The sequence below is a fragment of the Magnolia sinica genome, chromosome 16 (genome assembly GCF_029962835.1).
Source record: "Magnolia sinica isolate HGM2019 chromosome 16, MsV1, whole genome shotgun sequence".
In the NCBI taxonomy this organism is placed as follows: Eukaryota; Viridiplantae; Streptophyta; class Magnoliopsida; order Magnoliales; family Magnoliaceae; genus Magnolia; species Magnolia sinica.
Genome location: NC_080588.1, coordinates 61,499,208 through 61,521,117, shown reverse-complemented (window position 1 = coordinate 61,521,117; position 21,910 = coordinate 61,499,208). Strand labels below are relative to the sequence as shown.

The 21,910-nt window shown below is 38.8% G+C and overlaps 1 protein-coding gene across 3 annotated transcripts in view; it reads left to right on the top strand.

The window, feature by feature from the left end:
- LOC131228601 (uncharacterized) overlaps positions 1-21,910 on the top strand; it is a 34,886-nt gene that overhangs the window by 7,287 nt on the left and 5,689 nt on the right. Inside the window, exons 2-9 of one of the 3 annotated variants that reach the window (XM_058224369.1) lie at positions 9,322-9,358; positions 9,465-9,684; positions 14,894-15,051; positions 15,135-15,280; positions 16,281-16,343; positions 16,701-16,793; positions 17,347-17,508; positions 17,684-17,790. In XM_058224369.1, the coding sequence (XP_058080352.1) occupies positions 9,542-9,684; positions 14,894-15,051; positions 15,135-15,280; positions 16,281-16,343; positions 16,701-16,793; positions 17,347-17,508; positions 17,684-17,790 (872 nt within the window). In that variant the 5' untranslated portion in view covers positions 9,322-9,358; positions 9,465-9,541. The remainder of the gene's footprint in view (positions 1-9,321; positions 9,359-9,464; positions 9,685-14,893; positions 15,052-15,134; positions 15,281-16,280; positions 16,344-16,700; positions 16,794-17,346; positions 17,509-17,683; positions 17,791-21,910) is intronic. The other 2 variants (XM_058224368.1, XM_058224367.1) reach the window with 2 other exon arrangements.

The following is a 21,910-nucleotide window of genomic DNA, read 5'->3' as shown; positions in this document are numbered from 1 at the left end:
AATGCGAGCATGTGATTTAGGTTAAATTAGATTTTATTTCCTATTGTTTACTCTTAATTACTTGGTAGGTTAAAATCTTTTGTTAATTGAATTACTTTATGGACTCTTTCATAATCTCTACATTGCATGTTAGCATTAAATCATGTGTCCTGCATCAAATTTGGTATTAGAGCATAGGTTTAGCATATGATTTTTATGTTGCATCTAGATTAGAGTCACATCTAGGGTTACTAGAGTATGGATCGCATATAGGATCATATTACTGAAATTTTGTTGGAGTATCTTATTGCTGAATTTTCAGTTCGCAGCCCTACTTATATCATTGCTGAAATTTCAGCATAGTAATTTCTGGTTGTCACATTGCTGAATTTTCGGCTTGTAATTTTCAGATTGCACCTGTGCTGAATTTTCAGTTTGGCGCACTCGGATTACCATCTTGCTGAATTTTCAACATAAGATTTGAGGATAGCGACTTGCTGAATTTTCTGGTTAATGTGTCAGCGTGATCTCTAGGTTAGTACTATCATTGTTGATGCAGGACATGAAATTAAACATGATGTATGAGATTTCAGGCTTAAAATCACCTTAGTTCAAAAACAATTACACAAATTCCATATCCCACATAAAAAGTACAAACATTCAAGTAAAGGGGAATCTATGCGGGTCCAGGCCTACACAGGCTAAGACTGGACCAATAAAAATTATAAACCAAACGATTCTCAAAGGGAAATAGAAATCAATCACAGATGCATAGCAAACGGTCCCTAATCCAAGGGATTCCCCAATCTCAATTCAAGGAATCCTAGGGTGAAAAAATGGACAAATAAATTAGGGTTAATGCAAACTAAGGCTAGGGTTTAGGAAATAGGAATGAAAAGAGGAAAACCAGAGGAAAACCTGACCCGGAAAAAGCTTCTGCATGTAGATGGTGGCCCGGGGCTGACGCGTGTGCGCGGGTGGGCTGGCCGCACGTGTGATAAAAGCCCGCCTCCCCAAAGTGACACCTAGGCCTTGGTCGGCCAAGGGAGACCTCCAATCCCTCCAAGTTTGACGACAATCCGACGTAAGGTTGAGGCGTAGTGCTCCGCCGAAGTTTCAGCCATCCTACAGGTCCAGATTCTGGAAACTGGCTGTAGGGGGATGAATAGCTGTAAAAGCTGGGAAATTCAAAGCAATTATGATGATAAAAGATAAGAGATATGGATGGAAAAGGGTAGGGGCGGATGGGGATAGATGTGGGTTCGCACCACGGTAGTTAGCCTTTCGAAGAAGGGAGAGCTTCGCACCCACTTTTGAATTCTTCCATAACTCACGAAGAGAGCAGAAAAATAAAGCAGGAATTTTTATTAAACTTGAATGAATGAAAAGAACTACAAAGGGTGCCTATTTATAGGGAAAACCCCATACCCCAAAAACTCGCACCATGTGCACAACCTATTACTTGGCGATGAAGTAAACTAAAATAAAAACCAAACAAAGAAATTTAAATCGTTCACGATGTTCTAAATAATAACAATAAACAAAACCTAAAATATGAAATCAATTTGACGAGTGAGCCACGATCATGAGATCCCATTATGGGCTTTTCTTGACTATCGGGCCCACTTTTTTTGAACCAAAACTTATTTTCTAGCTAGGAGGTCCTCCTTGGACGTCGTCATCCAGCCAGATCAATGGTGGGGTCCTCCTTCTGCATACGTACATGCGTAGGGGTGGTGGTGTGCGTGCGTGTGTGCGCATGATGTCCCCATCAATTCTCCCCGGCTGCGAAGATTTCGCCACTGGCGAAATAAAACTCCTGAACCGATCCAGGATGTCAGGATCAAGTCTTTGAAGCTCCTCCTCAGTGAGCCACGTGTTGTCTGAAGCTGGGTGTGACTTCCATTTAACCAGGTACTTTTGAAACCCACCGTTCGACGTGGATATTATCTGATGGTCTAAAATATCCTCTATTTCCTCTCTAGGTGTAGGAAGGGTAGGTATGTAAGGTAGAGGCTGAGAAAATGGGTCGGGAAGGGTAAGTATGGGACGTAGTAGCTGGGAAGATGGGTCAGGACAGGTTTATATGGGAGGTAGAGGCTGAGAAAATGGGTCGGGACGGGTAGGTATAGGAGGTAGAGGTTGGAAAAATGGGTCGGGAGGGGTAGGTATGAGACGTAGTAGCTGAAAAGATGGGTCGGGACAGATAGGTATGGGAGGTAGAAGCTAGGAAAATGGGTCGGGAGGGGGCCATGGATCAAGGGAAAGGTCTGATGAATCAGGATGGTTAGGTGAAAGGCTGGACAATGCATCAATGACCCCTTAAAATACAACTAGATCCTCCACATTGAATGTGGAACTAATTCCCATGGAGGGTGGAAGATTTGCCACATATGCGTTGAGACTGTTTCGTTTTATAATTTTAACGGGTCTAACAATATGCGTGTGTAACTTACGAATGGACCCCGGAGAATACCGCTCAGGCCTGATGTGGACCATCACAGAGTCCCTTACATTGAATTCCTTGAAACGTTTATGCTGGTTTGCAGAAAATTTGTAATATTTATTACTAGTGATCTTCTGCCTGATTTATTGATGCCATAAATAAATGTGATGTACAAAAGACTCTGCAGGCTCTAACGGCCTATGGGACCGTGACATAAGGACAAGATCAATAGATTTCTCAGGTTTATAATCAGTAACGACTTCATAAGGACTTAGACTTGTAGACCTGTCGACAGAAGTATTAAACACAAACTCGGCTGTAGGTATTACGGTGTCCCATGTTCTGGTGTGTTTGATATCCCTCTTAGGGGGAAACTCATCCGGTAGATCATTAGGAAAGACATTATGAAACTCATCCACTATTGGAATGGCCTCGGTAGGTAACTCTACACTAGCATCTGGTGCACTCTCTAGCCATGAGGCCGCACATATTGTACCCCTTAAAATAATGGTCTTGATGTCCTTCATGGGGTGGGGGTACGGGTGCACGCCCATGACCGACTCCTTGGCCACCTCCATTTAATGGTCTATCCTCCTGGCCACCTGCTAGAGATTGACCATCTTTCCTAATGGTGGGGTTTGTCCTGAGGGAGGCTTCTATTTGGTCAAGGCGTTGATCTATGTCTTGTTCTAAATGCTTACCCCAAGACTCTATCTGCTGGGACAGCTTGTTTAGTGACTCTAGCAGTTGTTCCATGTTTAGTGTAGAGTGCTAGCCAAAACCATGACCCGTACATGTTGGACGTACAACTTGCAACTCCACTTTTTTTGAACCAAAACTTGTCTTCTAGCTAAGAGGCCCTCTCCGAACGTTGTCATCGAGCCAGATTGATGGTGGGGTCCTTCTACGTACGTACATGTGTAGGGGTGGTGGTGTGCGTGCATGTGTGCGCATGTGTAGAACCTAGGGTTTCCTTTAGAGTGTCCTTGTGTATGCCTACTCGTTCAAGACGTGGTTTTGGTCTACATTCCACTATGAATCTAAAACAGATTGCTAAGGCCCTTAACGCTATCAACAATTGTCTGACAACTATTGAAGCGCACAATAAGACCATCGGGACTCAATTGACCGTGACCAATGCGCGTATCAATCGGCTTGAAGCCTTCCTTTAGGCAAACCCCGACACACGGGAAGATGTCCAATCACAAGTCAAGGATCAAGTTGAGACTGTGCCACTTACAATTATTAGCTGTGTCTTAAGCCAAATTGTAGAAAGTGATGATTGGTGCATAGATTCAATTTTCCACACTTATGCTAAGTGTGATGGCAAAAATTGTAAGGTAATCATTGATAGTGGTAGTTGCATCAATGTGGTATCTGCTCGCACCGTGGACCGCTTAGGTATGCTAGTTGTTCCTCACCCTCAGCCCTATCGAGTCTCATAGGTTGATGCATCTTCGATTCTGGTTTCTCAGTGTTGTCCTATTCCCATCTAGTTTTGTTCCTATACAGACACATGGTGTGGTGTTTTGCCTATGGATATAGGCCACATCATTTTGGGCAAGCCTTGGTTGTATGACATGGATGCAACACTATTCGGTCACTCGAATACGTGTTCGTTTCTATATGGAGGTAAAAGGATTGTCCTTTTTTTTTTGAAAGGCAACAATTATCATTAAACCAAAAACAAAGGCAAACAGTGAAAAGGAAAAAAAAGAAGAAGAAAGAAAACAAAAACAAAACCAAAAAAAGGCAACATTGAGATAGTGTCAACCCTTAAGCAACAAGGAAACATAAATCCTCTTCCCTTAGGTTGTCAGAATAAGAGGCCCACTCGACCACGCAGGACAATACTTTGAGAGAAACGGAGACGGCCAAGGAGTCAAGACATGTGGTCCTGAAGATGTGACGAAACTCCAGCTTGAGTCTCTTCGTATAGTTAATGCCAAATAGTCTGAAAGAGAGACTAAAATTGATTTGACGTTGTATGCCCACGTGGAAAGTGAGGTCACACCTAAGGTTATTATGGAGATGCCACCTGAGGTTACACCTGAGGGCAGTGTAGAGTTACCATCTGAGGTGAGTCTGATATTGGAGGAGTTCGGTGTTGTTATTCCAGAGAGCATACCGGATGAGTTTACACTCGTGCGGGACATTCACGCATTGACTCTACCAAACCTTCATCACGATCAAATGAGTACTGGAGAGGAAGTAGATGTGGAATGACAAGTAGATGAGCCTAGGACCCTTTTAGATTGCATACCCATGTCTGTTTCCATAGGCCTTCAGAGTCTACACATGCATCTACACAACATATGCATGACTTATATGTGGAGATTAGAAAAAGAATCAATATAAGTAATGAAACATACAAAATGATTGCTGACTCACATCATATGTTTAAAGAGTTTGTTATGGTTGATGAAGTCATGATTAAAATATGTCCAAAAAGGTTTCCACAGAGTACCATAAAAAAGTTACAAGCCCGTAGCACTATACTATATAAAATCTTGAAAAAACTAGGTTCGAATGCTTACTTGATAAATCTTCCACCTAAAATGGGTATTAGTTCCACATTTAATGTGGAAGATCTTGTACCGTTTCATGGACATTCCCCTAACCTTCACATGAACTTTGATGATGATACCCATGACCCGTTCCAAAGCCCATGGCCATTACTTGACCCCTCTTCTCAACCTTTACCATCCGCACCATCCATACCTATGAGAAGAGAGGAGATGAAGGATATCTTAAATGAAGAAGCGGTTTCCACACGACATGGCGGTTACCAGGAGTACCTTGTCAAGTGGAAAGGCAGACCAAAATCAGACAATACGTGGATCACAAAGGCAAAGCTTCAGTGACGAGACCCGAATTTCCTCGAGCATCACTGCAGCTTTGTTTTGCTAGAGGCAGAATCTCCTCAGCCGAGGGAAATTGATGGGGACATCAGAGGACCTACTCGGGTGTACTAGAGATGAAGACGACCACCCACATTAGAGCAACTTTCTCTGTGGATGGGAGACGAGTTCCAGATGGGGCCCACCGGGCCATTTTGAAGACCCCACATGCATTCAACGTGCATCAGGAAGACCCCACATTGAGATGATACATGTGGGCTGCTTAGGAGACTATTTTAGTCATAAGATTTCTATTTCGTGTTGATCCGACCGTTGGATCTTGTCGATCAGGACATCGGGCCAACAGATCTTTTTAGATCTGGGCCCCTTGGACTCTGATCTTGCTTTCTTTATGGTTTTTTGGTATTTTCAGGAGTTATTTGATGGTTGAGATTAATAATATATGTTTTAGTTTTCTTATTTTGGACGATGGGCCACTTAAGTGAGTGGCATAGTTGTAATTATGCTGAATTTTAATTCCGATTTTTTATTATAATAGGGTGGAGTTCCAACCCTAGTAGAGATTTGAGAAGAAAAAAAGAGGAGAGAAGCTCTCTTGTGTGAAGGAATTTTTCTCATTGTTTTCTAGGGTTTTGTTTGAAAAAAACCCTCCATTCCAATTAAATTGTGGAAGAGTAGAAGCTTGTTTGGTGGTGGATTCTAAGGTACATCCTTTCTCTTCTTCTTCTTCTCTTGTCTTCCTCTTTTCCCTTCCATTATAACCTTCGAAACCATAGATCTTCAATTTCCCATTTTCTCTAATTTCTAAAAACCCTAATTCCAAAATCCCCAATTCCTATGAACCTTAATTTTCCAAATTTCATATTTTCCCCTTCCTAACCCTAATCATAAAACCTACAAAGATGTTCCTTTAGTGTGGAACGTGCTTATACTAAATTGGAAGTTCTATCCTTCCATCGGTCCTAGTTTTAATTCATTTATATGATTTCGTAGAATGTGGGCATGTGATTTAGGTTAAATTAGATTTTATTTCCTATTGTTTACTCTTAATTACTTTGTAGGTAGCATCTTTTGTTAATCGAATTACTTTATGGACTCTTTCATAATCTCCACATTGCATGTTAGCATTAAATCATGTGTCCTGCATCACTTGGCCTTTTGGACCAGCATCCTTTTACCATCGAAGCTTTCATCATTGAGGGAGTCGACCGCTTCTTGTACCTCTTCCTTCGTTCGCATCCTTACAAAAGCGAACCCTCTGGGCTTTCCTATATTACTGTGTCTGGGAATGACCACCTCAACTACCTCTTCTGCCCTCTCAAACACCTGTGAGAAGTTGATAGGAAGCCACCCTAATGGATACCTTAAAACGAATAGGGTTGGAGCTACTGTAATAGGATTTTAGACGGTCATTTAGACAAAGGCTTGGCCGAGGACCTAACTCATGGATTTGAGGGTTGGGCTATGAGATAAAGGAATTAATTTGCCATGCTCTATCAATTTGAGCTTTTACAGCAAGTGGTTAATTGTCCTGCATCAAAGGCTTTTTCGTGTCTTCTCACTACGACCTTCGTCCACTCGCTATCCTGCTCCTAGCCAGGAGCCGAAGAATCTCTCTCTTAGATCCCTTTGCCCTTTTCCAACTTTCCTTGCTTTGACCCTTCTTCGTCCTCACCGTCATCCTTTTTAGAGTTGTGCTCTTAGTCTATTCTCCTTGTAGAAGTTCTAACCTGCAAGGCTAATCCGTTGATGGGAGATCGTCCTCTAGAGGAACTTGAGCGACTTCCGGCCGATCAACTTCGCGATGCACGTCTTGCTCTTGCCTATTGTGAGCTCCCAATCAAGGGCATGTGCATCAGACAACCTGATTAATGCTTGATTGTGATGTGTAAATATTAGAGACACATAACCATGTTCATCAATTCACCAAACAGCCCAATACACTACTCTCACCAAAGAGTGGACCATTACGCTGCCATAAACAGTTAAAAAAAATGAATACATATTTGGAGTATTTACATTATTCTAGATTTTTTTGGATATTTTTTTCAGAATTTTTTTTTTTTTAAGATCAACTATTATGGGGGGTGTAATGGCCGTTACGTACTTGTATCAACTGTTACAGCTAATACCCATATCGGTAATGGTGGTGACCATTATTGATGCAGAATATCTTACAATGAATCCAAGAACAAATATGTCCCTACTATTGTTGACCCAAGGTTCTCTTGGTCCAATCCTTTAAGACTAGTCAAAAGAACAGCTCCCATCCCGGTCAAATCTGCCTCGGAACTCCTTTCTAGCGACAACCTATCTCCGAAACTCCTTTCCAAGAAGAATGCAAAATGCTTCTTATCTACCATATTGATCCGCCCCATGATAGAATTTTGCATCTTCTATTTCCTCCTAAACTCAGTGTTTTTTTTTTTGCTATTGGATGTGGACCGGTGTCTATGGCTTTGTTGCCATTCACTTTTCGATTACAATCAAATGGTTAGGATCAACTGATTAAGCAGGTTTTGAATTGTGGTTTTAGATATTGGTTTTGGAGTGCAACTATCATGTGGACTGAAGCTAGTACAACCAGTGTTGTTAAATGCGATCGCATATGCGCATATGCATCAGTGGATTGCATATATGCAATCACAATGCATATGCAATCGCATATGTGATGTATGTGATCGCATATACTTTTTTTTTTGGGCAAAAAATCCGCTTTTCCTATAAAAGCACTCAAATCCCCCCATTTGCAACATTGAATCATTCCAAACTCTCTCTTACTCTCTTTGACTCCTTAATCCTTATAATCCCTCTCATACATTCCTGCTTTCAAGTTCCATTTTCCAAGTCTAAATCCTAATCTCTACAAATCCTCTAGAAAGATCAATCAAAACGAGGTCTCAAAGATCAATCAAGGATTGAACATTCAAGAATCAAGAATACATGATAGTAATATAGTATGGCTCAGAGGATGAAGCTCAGAGGGGAAGTTCTTTTTGTGCATATCTTTAGGGAAGGCAATGGGCTGGCTGACAGTATGGTTCGCTTGGGTAGTGAGAATCAATCTGCCTCGGTTATCCGGAATTTTGCAGAGCTCTCGTCCCAAGTTTGAGGTCTCCTCTTCCTCGACTCAATGGGTCTTGGGGCAGTCAGGAAGATCTCTGGGAGCAGGAACTAGTGACCTGTTCTCCATCTTCAGCGTGCCTCTAGTGCGGGTCCAAAAATAATTTTCCTTCATTTTCCATCTTCATTATGATAGGCTTCGCCTAGGTCATTTTTTCCTGGGCAAGCCCGAATGTCCACATCATGTAAAATTTACCTCTGGATGAATGAAGGTTTCTTTAAAAAAAGAAAAAGTAAAAAAGAATCAAGAATACATTCTACATCTCTTTAACTTGGGGAAATTCCCTCCCCCACCCCCCTTTTGCATTTTAAAAATAATTTCCCTTATTATTATTATTATTAATTTTTCACAAAAAAGAAAAAAAAAGCAGTCGCATATGCGGTCACAGTCACACACAATCGCATATGCGATTTGACAACATTGAGTACAGCTCATTCCAACTCAGTTGGAACCATCTTAAGTCGGATTTGTGCGCATTTCAAAAGGGCCAATTCATTTCATTCTCCATGATACTGAGTTCAGCCAGCTGTTTCCTACAACAATGATTCAGGATGGTGACTAGACTACTTACAAACTCTCTAGATCAATCAAGCTAGAGCAATGCTATCCACTGCCAGCACTGCACACCATGCATGTACGACCACCTTTCTGTGAGTCAATGAGCATGTTTGAATGCATGAACCATTACCTGTTTTATAGTATATAAGTGAAACAAGAAAACAAGAAAAAGTTGAGGCTTTTCCTATAGCTTTATTTAAGAAAAATGGAGTGGCTAGTTTGATGATATTTATCAGAACTATAGATGATTTAAGTTCTGGAAATAGCATGCTTTAGATGGTAACTGTAAATGTCTTATAGAAAATTTTGAACGAGTGGAAGTAATATTTGATATACAGCCTATTTGATTGAAGGTTAATGATAGGAAGTCTTGCCTTCTCTGAAGAACATGTATCTATTATATCTTTAAGTGGGAGATATCAACTTTATCCTGATGGAACTGCTAACTCATGCTTACTACTATAACGTTCATATGAATTACTTTTTGGTTGTGCAGCTACTCATCCTACTACGTTGCTGCTGTCGTCTGGCCGAGCAGTGGAAAATTCACCAGGTTCTAAGCCTGGTACCTTAATGGTTTGTGAGAGGATTCACATCCGTGGCCAGCCAAGGCTTCAAAATCTGGGGAAGTATGCCCATTCATTGAAAGTGAAGGTGAACATAACTCAGACTAGTTCAAGAGCTCATCCACGAAATATTGAGGTCTGTTTTCATAGGTAAGTCGTGACCCGTGCTGCAAGATAACACCCATTTTTACAAAACCCTTTAGAATGATATATAGCATGCTAAGGTGGGTGAGAAGGCGGCCGGTAGGTCAAGGATTTTGTCAGTTGCAAAACTTGAGTGTATTCTTCCTCCCCTTTGGGAAACTTGCTGGTTATTCTTTCTGTTTCTGATGTTTTGATCTTTGACAAATTAGATAATGATTTTTTTTTTTTTTTTTTAACCTACCACAACAAAGATCCCAAGAAAAATATGGATTGCACAAGGAATTGAAATGCTGCTTACTGCAATACAACTCAGAAGTCATAACCGCAAACATTTAGCTTGAATGCGGACAGTAAATAACCTTCCCTTCTTGTCTTTCTGAATCATCATCATCATCATTAATCATTATATAAAACTTATCCCAGCTAATTGGGATCAGCTACATGAATCCTGTTCCACCTTTCCACTCTATCAAGGGTTGTAACTTCAGTTAGACCGTAGGTCATTAAGTCTTTTCTTACTACCTCCACCCACTTTCTTTTGGGCCTTACCCTTGCCCTATTAGAGCCTTCAACTTGTACCAACTCACTCCTAACCGGTGCAGTTCTTGGTCTACTTTCCCTCATCTTAGTACCTATTGGTGCTAATACTAAATTCCCTCGAATGCATTCATTTTGATGCAGAACATGAAAATTAAATATGATATGCGAAATTTCAGGCTTAAAATCACGTTAGTTCAGAAACAATTACACAAATTCCATATCCCATATGAAAGTCCAAACATTCAATTAAGGGGAATCTATGCGGGTCCAGGCCTACACATGATAGGGCTGGATCAATAAAAATATGAACCAAACGATACTTAAAGATAAGAAATAATCATCCACACATGCGTAGTAATCCGTCCCTAATCCAAGGGATTCACCAATTTCAAATAAAGGAACCCTATGATAAGAAAATGGGCATAAAATTGGAGATTTGAGTAATTTTGGGTTAGGTACTTAGGTTTAGGGATTTTGGGTGAGAGCGGAGTGAAAGAGAGGAGAGAGACGAACCAGAGAAGTACCGCACGCGTGGACAACATCAATGGCCCAGACGCACATGCGTGTGATCTTAGCCGCGCATGTGTGGGGCCCACTATTCAGAAAAAGGCCACCTTAGCCTTGGTCGGCCAGGGATGGACTCCAAAACCCTCAAATCTTAGCTCGATCCGATGTACGATTTGTGCGTGGTGCTCTGCCGAAGTTTCAACCCTCCCGTAGGGCCAGATTCTGAAATTCTACTGTGGGGAGGAGAATTGCTACAATAGATGATTGATTCGAAGTGTAGATGATGGGGTGAGATGAGAAGAAGGGATGGTAGAAGATGGGTAGTAGAGATGTCGATGGATGGGGGCGAATCGGGATAGATGTGGCTTCGCACCACGGTAGTTAACCCTTCGATGAAGGGAGGGTTTCGCACCCAACTAGGCTTCACAACTCAGAGAGTAGGAAAACGCAGAATTTTTATTAATCTTCAATGAATGAAAAGAACTACAAGGGGTGCCTATTTATAGGGAGAACTCTATACTCAAAAACTCGCACCATGTGCGACACCTATTACTTGGTGATGAAGTAAACTAAAATAAAAACCAAACAAGGAAATCTAAAGCGTTCACAATGTTCTAAATAATAACAAGAAGCAAAACCTAAAATATAAAACCAATCCGACGAGTGGGCCACGATCATGAGATCCCATGGTGGGCTTTTCTTAACTATCGGGCCACTTTTCTGAACCAAAACTTGACTTCTAGCTAGGAGGCCCTCCCTGGACGTCGTCATCGAGCTAGATTGATGGTGGGGTCCTCCTATGTACATACGTGCGTAGGGGGGGCGGCGCGAGTGCGCGTGATGTCCCCATCACATTTCTAAGCTATTCTTCCTTGTCTTGCTACTTATCCATCCCAACATCCTCATTTCAACTACATTCATCCTATGATCATATTGTTCCTTGACTACCCAACATTTTATCTTTCCGTAATAACTGTTAAAAAGTTTACCACACAAAATAAATAAAAAACCCACTCCCCAGGTCGAAGAGTTTGGGAAATATTTTTTATGGCTCACAGGTGGTTGCCTACAGCATAAGTTATTAATCGAGAATGTTTGATTCATTTTAGTATGTTAAAGTCCCTCAATATACATTGATACACCATCCTTTATCGGCTCGAGCTTTTAGAGCAAGTGATTGTTTGACATGGTATCAAAGCGGAAGGTCTTGTGTTCATGGTGTGAGTCGTGAGTGTCCCTCCACCCTTGCCTAGTATGATCCCGTGCAGAGTTCCACCCCACGCGTGCCGGGGAGTGTTAAAGTCCCTCAATATACATTGATACACCATCCTCTATCGGCTCGAGCTTTTAGAGCAACTGTTTGTTTGCCATAATATATGCTGTATCTGTATGCAGTTCATGCTTTAATTTGTTTCTAATTATTCCCTATATTTGTTTTCTTTAATGTTTTAGTTTTAACTATTATCTTGAGCATTGGATATTTACATTGACTGCAACCCTTGGTTGCAAGACAAATGAACCTGTAAGCATCCTGCAGAGCAATCTTGATATATGATACATATCTTCATTTCCATAATAAATAGCTTTTGGAAAGGAGGAATTTTAAGTTACGCAATGACCACATACAAGCTAGTATTTTTCCGCGTGGGTACTATTTTGGTAGAGAGAAAAACTCAACTGGAAGAATTAATTGATTACTCATTCCATCAATCCCCAATCAGGTTAAATGTTTTTAGAGAAATAGTGATAGTAACTGGAATGCCCCTAACCTAAATGGACATACACTATAATATACTTGTGGGCAGCTATCACGTGACAAAGAAAATACACTTCAAATATGTGACAAAGCTAAAATCTCCCTCAAACTGACATAGATGGTTGTAAAGTGCCAATTGTCAACTCAAAATGAGAGACTTTTGGAAGCTAATGGTTTTGTGATGACGCATTGTGTTAGAAACATGAGGTAGTGTAATGAATGAGTCATCCCAGAAGTTCACCCTAATAAAGTGACAATCCGCGTCATTATGTTTAGTTTGCTCTGGTGAGGTTGCATTTACTTCATTTTTTCAAACTTAATCATCTCTACTATATGTAATTTGAGTATATTTGAAGCAAAGATAATGGCTTGTAGGTAATTTCTAGGTGTTTGTGTTCTTAATGATCAATGGTTGAGATTTTACCTGCTCAGCCTCATCAATGGTCTTGATTTTACCCACTCCAATAGGGAAGGACATGTCTGTCATTTTAAAGTTTTGATTGAGTTGCCCCCATGCAATTAGTTGTAGCCTGCACCACACCACAACTTGGCTTGGTAGAATACATCCCGGCATATTGCTATAGGATACATTGAGATTTTAGGCTCTGTGTCTAGGATCATCTTCCAATGATCCAAACCATATGATGGGTCTCACCTCAGATGGGGTTATACAAAAAAAAAAAAGGAAAAAAAAAAAAAAATCTCATAAATTGGGTTGTTTTATCCCTTTGATCATTTGATTCGTTTCCTTTGAGTTTGGATGGTCGCCAAAACCTTTTAAATAATGGAAGGGTTGACATCAATCTGAGAGTTATTTTAGGTATCCCCCACTCCCAATTAGGCCCATCACGTAGATGGTTTTCGACGTTAAAAAGGACTGAGATCCAACAGCTGATGTCCTGACATATCCTACCAGGTGTCATAATATATTGGAGTATCAAATAACACCCCTTTGCAATCATTCCAACCTTCTCTCCTTATCTCACGAGCTGCTTCCACTCTCCATGTGCATTGCACATGCCATACCAACTAGTAAACATAATATAGGAGACAATAAATGACTGTCTACATGAAGCCTTCTAAGCCATATAAATTTTTTATGGATAAAAGTGCAAATTGGGTTTGAATTGACCACCTCTAACATATAGAATGGGTATGTTACCGGTAAAACAACTTGCTTCTAAGCCATATAATCAAACTAGAGTGTCAGGCAGAAGATTGATTTTCTGCTTTGCTCTTCAAAAAGAACAAGGAAGAGCCAAGAAAGATGCAACACCAGTGGTAGGTTTCCTGATGTTGCAACCAAATATTATCTTAGCCAAGTCACCAATTTTTGTAAAATTTGGATAAGTCCTCAGCAGGGGACTCTGACATTCAGTTGATTTTAATTTTGTAAACTTTGCATAGGATATCATGAATTACCCCAAACCTCCGACCAATCATTGGTAAGCTGTCAAATCAGTAAGAGATTATCCTTGAGCAGAGTTCATATTAAGCTTCACCTGTTCAGTTGTTGTCAGACATTTGATTAAATTCTGGTAATATTTAGGCTGACTACCCTAGTATGAGTGGTTCTAGTAACATATATCCAAAGAATTATCTCAATTCTCCCTAGTCTCATCTTGCACTACTTTGTTTGGTCAGAGTCTTATTTATTTATTTATTTATATATTATATATATATATTATTTATTTAAATTATTGGCAATTTGGTGGGCCACAAAAGAAGAGGGTGGCCAAGGTAGCAAAAGAAGACCATTGCTTTGGAAGACTTTGCTACTTGTGGGTTTTTGTGGCCTGTATGGCAGGAATGCAATAGCTGGTGTTTCCGCAACACTCTGCCTATCTGCCTTCTGTGGTTATAGTTGAAATCAAGCGCTTCATTGTTGAATGGGCCCAAGTTTATGGGACAATTCAGGGAGCTTCTCTAAGGTCTTTCTTTGATGTTTTGGGATGACCGCTGATTATTTGGGTGTATCTTTTCGATTGTTGGAATAAAATCTTCCTAACCCTTAAAAGAATAAAAATATAAAATTGGTGGGCCTTTGAAGTAGATTTGGCCGAAACGTATGACAGGTTATCAACCTATTATCAAAATAAAGATGTCTACTAAGTGAATAGAGTGATTTAGGGGGCAGTAGCATGATGAGAGAATGCAAAATGGAAGGATAAACTGATGAGTTATTCCACTGCCCAATTAGGTTAAATTATGATTAGAAGAAATGATGATGATAGCTAAAATACCATTGATCCTGCTGTGGATATACTACATATGCCTGTATTTTAATAATGTATTATATGCCAAATTTACTTCACATATACAACTCATTTAACACTGCAACCAATGGGATTTACTGCTTCTCTTTGAACTGCTCGCATTATAAACAATTACAATCTTGTTTGTTATTTACAGGAATGCATCTCTTCAGATTGGCATGTGCCCTCAAAATGAATGGGAGAAACTTGGTAAGGATTTATTGGTACGATACATGTCACCTTACGACAATAAGCTTCTAGACATACGGATGCCTGGTCGCTCCATAGAATTTGTTGAGGTATCCACTGAAGAAGGTAATATTCTATATGCCGACACTGCAGGCAAAACCATGTCTGGTAAATGGTAGTTTCTGACATTACTAACAAATATATTGCAGAATTCCGGTTGTATCGTGTTATCTTTTTGGTATTGGGGATAGTTATGATGACATTAGCGCCTGCCCTGAGCAATTCGGTCATTTTCTACTATAGCAGTGCAATGACTGTTGGCATCGTCCTTGTGATACTGATGGTCCTTTTTCAGGTAATACAGTCTCCGAGTTGGGAGTTCACTATCTGCAGAATTATGTTTCTTTTTGTAATGCTGGTTGATTATTTGTTTCATATGGTTTTAGTGTTTCAAAATAGGTCACTAAGACTGAACTTTCAAACATGTAAAGGAAGCCTTTCAGTTTACATTTGTTATTGACAGGCCATTTCTTGATTGTGGTGGTCCTATAAACTCATCTATAGCTTTTTACTTGTTGAAGTCAGTGTACCCACACATATACATGTCATATCTAATTTAACATATATGTATTATGCTATAAATATGCTATAAGCCTATAGTACATGCGTATGCTTGGTTAATTAAGTATGAAATCGGTGGTGAAACAGTTCCCTTGTGATTAGGACTTAAGGTCTGCAATCAGGTTGAAGCTTTCAATACACTGAATGCCAAAGATAGAACAACATATAATTCCATCTCAAAAGTTAAAGAAGAAAATGGAGGATGTGTAGTGGTTTTACCTTGTTCATGCTCTAACATAGGATGTGCTCAGATGCAGTTCTCTGTCATTGGAAATGTAGGATTTTGCAAGGAACATACACCTTTCGTGTCAAGGTGGAAAATTAATCCTAATCCTTTGTAAAATCTATATACCTGAGGAGTATCACACTAGAACAAATCAAACCAAAGAATCAACATCTTGACTGCTTAGGGCCACCATGTGCTACTAACTATATTTGATGGCTTGTCAACAAATCGGTCAAGGAATTACCTGGCTGAATTTGGCAAAGTAAAATTCAAGCCTTTACAGCCTTTGATTGGCCCAGCCGATGGTATGTTTGGCATCAATGGTCATAATCATAGCCTCATATGGCTAGTTTGGAATTAGAATCTTAACTGCCACAAATTAGCTCATGCCAAGGTTAAAATAGTCGTGTTTTACATGGATTTATAAGATTCTTTATTTGATTTCAATGCCTTCATAGAACTCTGTTCCATTTGTTTGTTCCCATCCATAATATGGTTCATTTGGTAGGGGATGAAGCTGCTACCGACAGGTCGAAAGAGTTCACTTGCAATATGTATGTATTCGTCAATTGTAAGTGTCTTAATCACTTTACCTTTAAAAAAGGTGCCTTAATCACTTCTATTAGCTTTCATGGTTTGCTGTAACGATCATTACATAATGGTGATGGTGGCAACTGGTACGCATCATGGGGTTATAACGGCTGAAACGGAAGAAATAACAGCAGTTACGGCCTGTTTACGGGGTTGTTATATTTTCTTTTAAAGATTGTAACAGCCGTTATGGCCCATTTTTCAATGGTAATGCTGGTGGCCATTATGACCACCATTACTGTTACATAATACCTTGTTATCTTTATGTGCTATAATTTTTCTCATTTAATAGAGTCACCTCTGGCAAATGCTGATGTTATCTTGTTCTTTATGTTAGGTTGGTGTGGGATCTTTTCTTCTCAGCTACTTATCTGGATTGTTGCGTTCTGTACTTGTACAGATTGGGATTAGTGAGGATATGTACAGTCCTGTACGTAAGCTTTTTATTATGCTTTACTGTTAATACTTTCCACGTCTCTAATGAAACAATGCAATATCTCTTTAATTTGGCCATGGTAATATAGACAATTTGGAATCAAGTAGTTGAGAATTTGCACCATCTGGAGAGTTGGTTGGGTAGGCTATGATGATGAAGGGAAGACCTAAATGGATTTGGATCGAGGTGGATAGAGGTGATATGGAGGCTTGTTCACCTACTGAGGATACAGGCTTAAGAATGGTTAGCTGACCCTAAACAGCTAGGACAAGCCTATAACGATAGTGATTGGAGGAAGTGAGACATTGCTCATGCAAAATACACCAAGCTCGTGGCAAATTCTGTCATGGTTTCTTATTTGGTACTATGATAAAAGCATAAGATGAAATAGTTTGTGCTTTCTTTTTAGGTATATTCGCTAGTTCACAAAATTAATATTAGAGAAGCTTGCTGTTATTTCATGTCATTTTGCAACTCTAGTGCCAACGATAATTAATGAAAATCAATGATCAAGATGTTTGCTTTTCCAATTAAGTGACAATGGCAGGTGGCGATATTTCTTCTTGTTTCCCTTGTTCTGGCTGGAGCTTGGTTAGGGTTTTGGGGTGTCCGCAAACTTATCCTGACTGAAGATGGATCTGTTGATATAAATGTAGCTCATTTTGTTTCATGGTCCATTTGGATTTTTGCCGCTGTTATGATTCTTCAGGTACCTATGCTCATTAATTTTAGTTGAGCTTGTTAAAATTATTCAATTTTCTTTGAGGCCCACTAGCTTAATATTGTCTGGTTGATCTTTCTTTTGTCTACCTCTTTTAAGAAAATATATATGATTCAATTCCAAATTAAATATTATAAAATTTATGCGTTCCTATTCTGTTTAGAGTTCTCTGGATGCCCTACTGGCAACAGAAGCATTGGTTTCTGGAATAATTGTCTCATCAATAACAAGGAAGATTGGAAACTCAAGATTTTTACGTCACTCGTTCAAGTAAGTCTGCTTTATGATTACAGTTTATTTATATAACAGGTGTCCAAATGTTTATTTATCATCCTAACTCGAAAATTATTTAGTTGTGGATAGTGACCTGATTTGTGTGTATTACAAAGACATTTTAACTTTATGAAGTTAGGTATCTCCAGTTCAGTTGCTTGCCAAGGGACATACAGAAATATTCAAGATAATAGCTTCATTCTTGGATTGCCATTCCTTTTCACTTTCCCTTTATCGTCATCTTGTGGCTCCAAATCAGTGTACCACACCAGAAAAATGTTAAATTGGCAATGCAGCATGCTTGTATGAAAGATACCTCTTGTAGTGTCTGTCATGCTTAAAAATCTGTTTGGCCTGTTTATTGTACATCTAGTTATGGTTGTGGTTGTGTCATCTGCTTTCTTTGCTCAAATCTGGCATATCCAGATTGTACTTGATGAGATCGTTACATAATTTGCCTTTCTTGGCCCTAGCGCTCGCTCTTCTTCTTTTCGACAACATTTTGTTGTTCTTGCCACGTCTATTGCAACCACTGTGGCACAACAACACCCGAAATGTTGGTTACTTGGTTGGTTTAGGCAAGTAGGGAGAATGGGGTTTGTGATGTGGGAAGGAGAAGAAAGAAGAAAAGAGGAGACAAATATTTGCATGCACAAAACAATTCAAAGGTTTTTGTTTTCGGGTTTTATCCCTTTGCAAGAGATCACTTTCTCCCTGAACTTGCAAAGTTTTTATTTAGTCCATTCATGTTGTATTACATCCACATATCATATACATAGCCTAAACAAAACAAAACCTATCTTAGCCCTCAATATTGCCTATTCTCTGTGTTCAAGAGTATTGTCATCATTACATCTATCGATGACTTGATATATGAAACCATGTATCGATAGTGTTGATGATATCGCAAACATTGGAGAATCCATCACTTTTTGGGGGAATCATTAGGAAAATGGTGGGATTTTCAATGAAACTTCAGAAGATGTAAAAAGATGTGATTACATGCTGAGAACTATACATAATAGGTCTCCGTTGATAAGGGCCCAAAATATGCTTATTGGACAAAGATATTTAATTAGTAAAAATTATGGCTAATGCACTAATTATTTTTAAGAAACAATGCAATTATTTAGCCTGCATAATGCACTAATTTAAAACACCCTTACGAAAGATCCTTCAAAACAAATATGGAAATTTAATATTTTAATTTTTTGGAAGCTCATAGGTAAAATTAAAAATTAAAAATTAATGCCAGTATCTTCTATAATGTTGGTAGTATCACATGATATGGACAATTCAGTGTATTTCTTCGAAGGGGTGTTGCCTATATCTCGTGATAACTTCAATAAATGCGATATTATTGATATTATCTTTTTTGATTTACTTACATTTATTTATTTTTTTTTTTGAAAAAAATCATATGATTTGTGATTTGATACGCTTGCACACCTATTACAATTTGTGATACGATAATGATTTTGACAACATTGCTTCTAATGAAATATTGGATTAGTTTTTTTTTTTTTTTTTGGGATTCTTTGATTCTTCATAGAACTCCCGCTCGTCTTTTACACTGTACATGTAAGTCACAATCTTCTAGTTAACCATCTCTTCTACCACAAGGATGATCCAACACAATGCTCTTCCACCAGTGAACAATGCTACAAAAGAATCATTTCTGTTATCCATGTCCACACTGTGGGTTCTTTGTAGTCATTGTAGCATGATACTGTATCATATATTATAGCACACTCCTATTTATAGAAACCTTACTTGATTCTGATATATTATCAAAATGGTTTATTCCTCATTTGGCTCCATCAAAGAGACCGACAACAATCATATGATTTGATTATGGCACAATTAGTGGCCGGCTGGCCATAACATTCTACCAGATAATTTTTTCATCAATTAATGTTTTAAATGAAGAATTGATGAAGTGACTACTACTGTTCTCCTTTCTCTTCTTGAGTACTCTCCTTACCTCACTTCTTACACCCAAAAAATGTTATGGGGGATCGTCCAAAATGTTACACCAGACAACTCAGTTGGAGGTAAGATGGTTAGAAGCCCCTGAAAGTTGTCTCTTATCATAAACTAACATAGAGCAATGCAAGGTTATCCACACCAGCAATGACAAAATAACATGATGTGTCATTTGGGCTTCTCAAGTGTAACAAAAATCTCTTTATGGACAATACAAGTTGGACTCATCAACTAATGGCTGTCGTTGGCATAACATCATTTGCCAGCGCATTAACTTTGATGAGACCATGCCTGGAAAGCTAAAGACCTTGTCTGGTCTCAAACCTTGATAACGACACTACCCAACAGCCAGAGAGTAGATTCATATCAAGTATCTTTGCTCCTAGCATGAACCCATGGAGGATTGATCTTGTTGACCAATTTGTCATCTTGTTGGGTCCATGTCTTGCAATTGCACTGCTAGCCAAAAGGGAAGTCGACACCTTAATAGGAGCTCCAAGGGATCATAACTGAGGGTGCAATCCAGGTCAGGTTGGCTTGGGTTTGAGTGAAGCCAAACCCGATTGGAATGACTCAGTTATAACCCAAACCCAATTTGACCCATGGTTTTGAATGTCAGTATCGATCGGTGTATTGGTCCAGCAGAAAAATGATACGATACAACGTCGTGAATCAATATCGGGGTTGTAATTAAAGTTTTTATATATATATATATATATATATATATAGAGAGAGAGAGAGAGAGAGAGAGAGAGAGAGAGAGAGAGAGAGAGAGAGAGAGAGATTAGAAAAAAATGATAGATTCAAAATGAGATATCCAAGAATCTTATCATTTTTTGTGTGTTTTGACCATGTATTCAATGGCGTAATGGACCATTCTTTGATGAGAATGCTGTCTATCGATTTGATTTGTTGAAGGTAAACTAAATGGGCCCTAATCATTGTTGTCAAATGCAATCGCGTATGCGCATACTGTGGATCGAATTGCATATGCCATGATGGCATATGTGTGATCCTGGCAAGTATGCCATGGCATACTTTTATATGCGGCCAATATGCGATCGCATATGCGAGTATGCGATTGCATACTACATATGCGATTGCATATTTCCTAATAATCAGAGTGGAAGCAATTTTTTTATTTTTTATTTTTTCAATTTGGAGAACTTTTGCCTATAAAGAGGCACTCATATCCCCTCCATTTTCACTATTCTCTACTCCAAAGCTCTAAATCTCTTACTCTTTCTCTCTTTCTCTAATCTCTCTACAATTACTTCAAGTATGTTTATTTTTTATATTTTATAAGTTGTGCTTACTTTTTGTAAATTAAGCCGTAAGTTATAACTTGTAAGTTGTTTCAAGTTATCTATTTATCAGTAAAATTTCTTTGCTCGAAGTTTATAATAATTAGTTCTCTTTTAATGTAGCTTGATTGTTTTGTTAAAATTTATATAATATAATATAAGTAATTAAATATATAACTTAATGAAACACTCAAACTATAACGAAATAAGTAAAATAACTCAATCCAATCATGTGTATTAATTAGGCAAGTTTTTCCTTCTTTTTTTTTAAAAAAAAGATTTTTTAATTTTTTTTCCTTTTTAAATTTTTTATTATTTTATAAAAAATATACCATGGCATATGCGATTGTGCGATTGCATATGCGAACAACATATGCTGATCGCATACAATCGCATATGCGATTTGACAACATTGGCCCTAATTGAATGCAAATCAGGCATGATTTGGTGAACTAGGACCCATTACATTGAAATACAAAAAAAAAAAGAAAAAAAGAAAAAAAAGAAAAGAAAAAGAAAAAAAGAAGATGAAAATACATAAGAAAGTGATGGTTTACCTTTCTTTGCGATTTTTCACACAATGATCCACTTCGCTTTGATTGATCAAATCTCATTCAAATCATTTATTTTGATCCCAAAATAGGTCTAGATATAGCCTAAAATAAGTTTTTAAGCTTCTTCCATGGTGTAATGGAAACAAAGAAGAGGAGAAATGAGTGAAATAAAAAATCAAAATTAGGTTTTTATGAGCGCATCAGCCGATATAGGCCGATACAGGTCAGTTTTTTCATATCGGACCCCTATGACCCCATATCGCGTATCGTCTT